This window comes from Achroia grisella, unplaced genomic scaffold (genome assembly GCF_030625045.1).
Source record: "Achroia grisella isolate CSIRO2021 unplaced genomic scaffold, CSIRO_AGI_Agris_v1 utg841, whole genome shotgun sequence".
Classification (NCBI taxonomy): Eukaryota; Metazoa; Arthropoda; class Insecta; order Lepidoptera; family Pyralidae; genus Achroia; species Achroia grisella.
In genome coordinates this window covers 2131242-2137241 of record NW_026713039.1, presented here as the reverse complement: position 1 = coordinate 2137241, position 6000 = coordinate 2131242, and the positions used below count along the sequence as shown (strand labels likewise).

The following is a 6000-nucleotide window of genomic DNA, read 5'->3' as shown; positions in this document are numbered from 1 at the left end:
ATGGTTCCCAAGAAACAAATGAAGCCGCCGAAAGCGTTGAAGCCATTAGAGAAACCGTTGGAGAAATCGATATCAAAAAACAAGAAGAGTAAAAAGAAGAATTACGAAGGCTTCTCCGTGTATATATACAAAGTTATGCGAAGCATGAGCCAGGATAATCTGAGGATATCAAGAAAGTCTATGTTGATAATGAATAATTTCGTCAACGACATGCTGGAGAAGATAGCTGTGGAAGCCAGCAGATTGGTGGCACACGGGAAGAAGACAACATTGGGAAGTCGCGAAATACAATCGGCTGTTCGTTTGCTTTTACCTGGAGAATTAGCGAAACACGCTAACATTGAAGGCATGAAAGCAGTGAGATTGTATCACGAAAATCAAAATAAAGAATGAGAAATACCGGTATAATGTATTAAAGAAATATTTATAATAAAGAAATATAATATTGTTGTTGTAAATTACTGTAAATATGAATATGATTATTTTAAAAACGTGGCTCTTTTCAGAGCCGAACATATTGTTTCTGGATTGATTTTACGTCTATCTTTATAAATATCTTTCTTATAGCATGGGGCGCAAACTTTAGCTTACCTAGTAAGTGTATATCACCGCCTATAAATACCCGCAATGCCAAATTGCAAGTGTTTTGCCGGTTTTTTAAGAAGAAATAAGCACCTATCTGGAAGTTGTCAATATCGTATCGATTCGGAAATACTTTTGCTGGAAGGTGATAGCACAATGTGGTTGTGCATGGCAAAAAGATGCTTAATATTATAAACTTCTTATTCACTTAATTGTTTGTGTAAACAAACTGAATGTATTTGTTTTAAGAATAACTTATTAAATAATAATGAAATTAAATTAAAAAGTATATTGTTGTCCTCACAGAAAAAAAACATTTACACTACTATTATGTACCCGTCCGATTGATCGCCCGACTAATTCAAACGGGAATCGAAGTTACAATGTCCGGAGCTGAGGTTCCCCTAGTGGTAGCGTCTAAAGTCGTATCTGCCCAGCAGGATTTTGCCTTCAGCCACTCCATAAGTCCTTCCGCAGCTTTGGAGGAAGGGAGTTTCGATTTGCTTTAGGAAACTAAAAATAAATGTATATGAAGCATCGCAAGATGTTGTTCCTTAGGACTAAAGTGCTACCCTTCACGTATTGCCATTCCGAAGGACTAAAATGTCCTACATATCCTAATTTCATTGCTATATATCTAAGTCTTTAAACAGACTAATGGTACAACTTTATAAAAAGTTGTTCGCTTTGGATACCCTAGTCTCACCTATTTCAGCTGCTTGCTTTATTAGCTGAGTTTCTGTTTAAATTTTTAATAAGACTGGTAAATTTGCTACGATGAGGAAACTAACCTTACTTTATCCTCATTCTATCTTACTTCACTGCGACCCGCAGCGTTATTATCGTTTAAAAAACCTCTTGATAACAATAGTATTCAGTAATTACATTCGATTGTCTATAAAACGTGTAAATGCTTGTACTATATGTGTATATACATATATATATGAGCTATGTTTATATTACTTTCATTAACACCTGTATTTAAACGAAAACATTGCGTGAAGTCTGCTTACAAACTGATTAATTTTATTGAAAGTATGAAGGTTGCACTTTTTGCTGTAGTTCATTTCGCATACATTTTAATTGCTGAAGCAGCTAGAATATTAGCCATATTTCCAACCCCATCAATCAGTCATCAAGTGGTGTTTCGTCCGTTAACGCTGGAATTAGTGGCGCGTGGGCATGAAGTGGTCGTTGTCACTACAGACCCTGCGTACCCAAAAGGAGGAGGCCCGAAAAACTTAACAGAAATCGATACAAGTGGAATATATCAAGAATTTGCAAGTAAAACAAATAAATATTTGATGATAAACGAATACGCTGATATAAGATCCAGTATGGAAAATGGTGTAATGATTGGTAATGAATTGTTTTATCACCAATTGAAGACAGAGATTCTAGGTAAATTTATACATGATAGAAGTATTAAATTTGATCTGTTGATAATTGAAGCTTGGCTGCGTCCTCTGTTGGCGTTTACACACAGATTTAAGGTTCCTGTGATAAGATTTGGCTCAGTGGGATCTTTTCTGTCTGAATATCAAGTTATGCGGGGATTCGGTCATCCTTTGTATCATCCAACAAGTTTATGCTCTCGGTGTGCTAATGTAGAAAATCTTACATTCCTGGAGAAGGTGTATGAAATATGTAACTACATATATATAAATAGTATACACAATTCCTACGAGAACGATGAAACTAATTACTTGAGAACTATCTTCGGATCTGAAATGCCGTCTGTGGATGAACTAAGTGATAATGTAGACTTGTATATAAGTAATGTGTATCGTGTTTGGGAACTGAATTCTCCGATGCCGTTAAGTGTTGTTCAAGTTGGTGGAATTCATCTCAATTCGGAGTGTTCGTATTCAAAGGTATGTATTTAATGGATTTATATTCTTTTGTTTAATTCCAAATGTATCTATTAGTTTCTGATTAATTATATTTTTATTTTAAATGTACCATGGCGCAGTGGTATGCTACCTAGGCTTCCACTCAAGACGTTGTAGGTTGTTGGACCAAAATAAAAGGAACTTTGTGTGTCAAATTAAATTTTTGACTGACTATCCGGTGAAGAAAAAATCCTATATGAAACCAAAAATAATAATTCCTTCATCGAATGGAAATATCCATATCAAAGCAAAAATGAACTGAGAGACAACGGTAGTTTTGTCATCGTTACTACGATGGGAATAGTTGATCATACTTCCAACTGCCCCATTTTAGTTAATAGTTTTGAAGGTACATTAATAATAATAATAATAAACTTTATTCATAAATGCACGGTACAATTAAATATAGTTAGCCCTGGCTTTCGATTTAGGTGAACCTGTGCCACGAAAGCCAGTTCCCTCCAACATTCTGTAAACATTTTTGGTACATCTGCAGTTGCATAAAGGAATGAAAAAAAAAACTTAAATTCTTTTGAATACAAAAAAAAATGTATAAAAGAGTCGCTATTCTTTTTGATATACTAGATTGTACTAAACTTTTATTTAACACAGTGTAGAGAGAAAAAAAAATCAAATTATACAAGAAAAATGAGGAAAAGAAAAAAAATAAAACTTAAATTATAGTGTCCATGTGTTTGATTAGGAGTATGGGTATGTGGGTAAGTGTGTGTGTATATGTATCTGTGTATGTGTATGTGTGTGTGTATTATTTATATAGTTTATGTAGTCATTCTTTAACTATATATGTATGTAATTATCTGAGTTAAATTTATTATTTTATTACATTATTTGTAATTGCAGGATTTAGAAGACTATTTAGATTCCTCTGTAAATGGAGTGTTGTACATAAGCTTTGGTACCAACATGAGGACATCATGGTTGGATACAGACAATTTACAAGCGATGGTGGAGGTTTTATCGCAAATGGATTACGATGTATTATGGAAATACGACGAGGACGAGTTGCCTGGCAAAAGTGACAATATTAAAATAATGAAATGGCTCCCACAGGAGTGTCTTTTAAGTAAGATATTGTATAATATTCGGTAGTGTATCGTACATCCTCTCAAATTTTGTTCTACACACATATGCATGAAGTATAATGTTTTGAGAAGATCTGTTAAGTTTAAGTAAAGAGTTTTTTTGATTATGTTTAGGATAGGTACAATTTACAATAATTTTATTCAGAACAAAAAAGTAATTGGTAGGTACCTAAAATACAGATTCAGGAAACAATTTATAATGTAGAAAAGATTGGAAAAATATAGATTAACATTATAGAATAAGGCGGGAAAATGGTGCAAATTTATCCTGCTTTACTTCACCTTTCGGGTCTTACAACCAAATTTGAGGTGACCTTGTAGGTACAACAAGCTACAAAATCAGTCTAAGTGTGTAATCGAGTCTAAGTGGGAACTTAGACTCGATATCTTATTGTAAAAAGAATGCCCATTCCTCCTACTAACTTTATTTTAACAGTACCTTGGAACATTACAAGTATAAGTAAACAGTAACTTTTGGAACAGTACAACTTAAGCAGTTGAATAATTACACTATGATTTCAGAACATCCAAAAATCAAGTTGTTCATAACACAAGGTGGCTTGCAATCCACGGAGGAGGCTATAGCTGCAGGAGTACCCCTTGTTGGCATACCAATAATTGTGGATCAATTTGGAAATACACAAAATTACGTTCGTCACAAAATTGGTGTAAGACTTTTATTTAAGGACTTAACGAAGGAAAGTTTTCGACATGCAATTTATACAGTGCTGAATGATGAAAGGTTAGTGTTGCTGGAAGCTTATCTGCCGTTCTTTTCATAAATTCTGTATTTTTGACATCTGTTTTTTATATGTCACTTTTGGTTTCATCACTGTGAGCCCTTTTGGGAAATATACACATTTATTACAGACGACCTCGGTGGTCTAGCGGTCTAGCACACCACTTTATGTCCAATGGTCGCGGGTTCGATTCCTCGCACAGCACAAACATTTGTATTCATGAGTATGATTGTTTGTATCGGTCTGGGTGTTTTCTATATATAATATGTATGTATTTACGAAAACAAAATTATCTATGTACTTGTATCAGTTATCTAGTACCCGTAACACAAGGTTTAGATAGCTTAACTTGGGACTAGATGGCGCTGTGTGAATTGTCCTGAAATGATTATTATTATTATTATTATTACAATTATTTTGATTTTTAATAAAGTAGTCGTTCAGTTCCCTCTCCAGTCACAGTTAGTTTTCATCATTTAATTAATATTAATGTTAAGTTACGTATATACAACATCGTTTTTTCGAACTATTCTAATAGTAGGCCGTGTAGGGGGGAAAGTGGATTGTTAGTAATGTGAACTGATGATCTTATTACTAGCAATGTACCTTGTCAGGTTGACCTCCAGGCGGTTCCCCCTGGAAACCATCGTGATCAATTCTTGGTGAATTTGTCACGATGTGCTAACTGTCCTGACCTCATGTTCATCTTATCATCCTCCATTAGTGCCCCGTCAGCGCAAACCATTAGCGCAGGCGGGTGCAACATTTCATTAACATCCATAAAAAAAAATAGTAGACCGTGGCTGGCCTTTACAATTTCACCAAATTAAAAAAAAATTCAATAGAGTTTCTAGCTACTGATATATATACTGATCTGGACGGTGGGGAAAAGTTATTAAAACCAAAAAAATTATGTTCATAAGCGGCTAAATCGTACAGGAATTAATAATTTTTTATTTAATTTGATTCGATTTGAACGATAGTGCAGATGGCACTCTAAAACTTATGGAGCAGCTAAAAGCCAACTGTTGCCTGACGCATATTACTTTAGTCTCAGGGCACCGGTAGGGTTCGTACTCAGGCCTTGATAATTTCGATCCCCATTTGAATTGGATGGGAGATTGATCGGAGGGGGTTACAATACCGAGTTATGTTGCAGCTACCGGCTGCATGTGGAGCGTCTACGCACGCTGATCGAGCTGGATGGCGATCGGAGTGCGGCGCGTGCTGCGCGGTGGGTGGAGCACGTGGCGCGGCACGGAGGCTCGCACCTGCGCGCGCCCGCCGCCCGCCTGCACGCCGCAGTCTACCACCACCTCCAGCTGTTGGCGGAGCTCGCTGCCGCCGCACTGTTCACCTGCTTTATTGCCTATACAGTCTTGAAGATCCTCTTTAGACTCATTTTGAAAACTGTGAAAAGAAGAATTAGGAACTTTAAATGATTAAATAAGATATATAAAAAGACAGGTTTAATACACCGCTTTACTTCCAATGTTCATGGATTCGCGATTTCTTGCACGGTGCAAACATTTGTATTCATATAGTACCTATGTTTTTTTTATATTGGTCTGGGTGTTTTCTATCTATATTATGTTTGTATTTACAAACAAAAAATCTAAGTCTAAATAAAATATCAGTTGTTTAGTATGCATAACACAAGCTCTGCTTACCGTGTGCCTAAAC

The 6000-nt window shown here is 35.6% G+C and overlaps 2 protein-coding genes across 2 annotated transcripts; both read left to right on the top strand.

The window, feature by feature from the left end:
• LOC131852261 (histone H2B-like) lies at positions 1 to 393 on the top strand. The gene has a single exon (XM_059202917.1). The coding sequence runs from the start codon at positions 1 to 3 to the stop codon at positions 391 to 393; it is 393 nt and encodes a 130-aa protein (XP_059058900.1).
• A 1226-nt stretch (positions 394 to 1619) lies between these two features.
• Positions 1620 to 5759, top strand: LOC131852212 (UDP-glucosyltransferase 2-like). Its single transcript, XM_059202854.1, has 4 exons — positions 1620 to 2456; positions 3336 to 3558; positions 4100 to 4319; positions 5477 to 5759. The coding sequence occupies exons 1-4, from the start codon at positions 1620 to 1622 to the stop codon at positions 5757 to 5759; spliced, it is 1563 nt and encodes a 520-aa protein (XP_059058837.1).
• Positions 5760 to 6000: the final 241 nt, after the last annotated feature.

Excerpts from the sequence above, each read along its gene's own strand:
- LOC131852261 (XM_059202917.1), top strand. The coding sequence starts at position 1 with ATGGTTCCCAAGAAACAAATGAAGCCGCCGAAAGCGTTGAAGCCATTA.
- LOC131852212 (XM_059202854.1), top strand. The coding sequence starts at position 1,620 with ATGAAGGTTGCACTTTTTGCTGTAGTTCATTTCGCATACATTTTAATT. Across the intron at positions 2,457-3,335 it reads CGGAGTGTTCGTATTCAAAG|GATTTAGAAGACTATTTAGA; the intron begins GTATGTATTTAA and ends TTGTAATTGCAG. Across the intron at positions 3,559-4,099 it reads CCCACAGGAGTGTCTTTTAA|AACATCCAAAAATCAAGTTG; the intron begins GTAAGATATTGT and ends CTATGATTTCAG.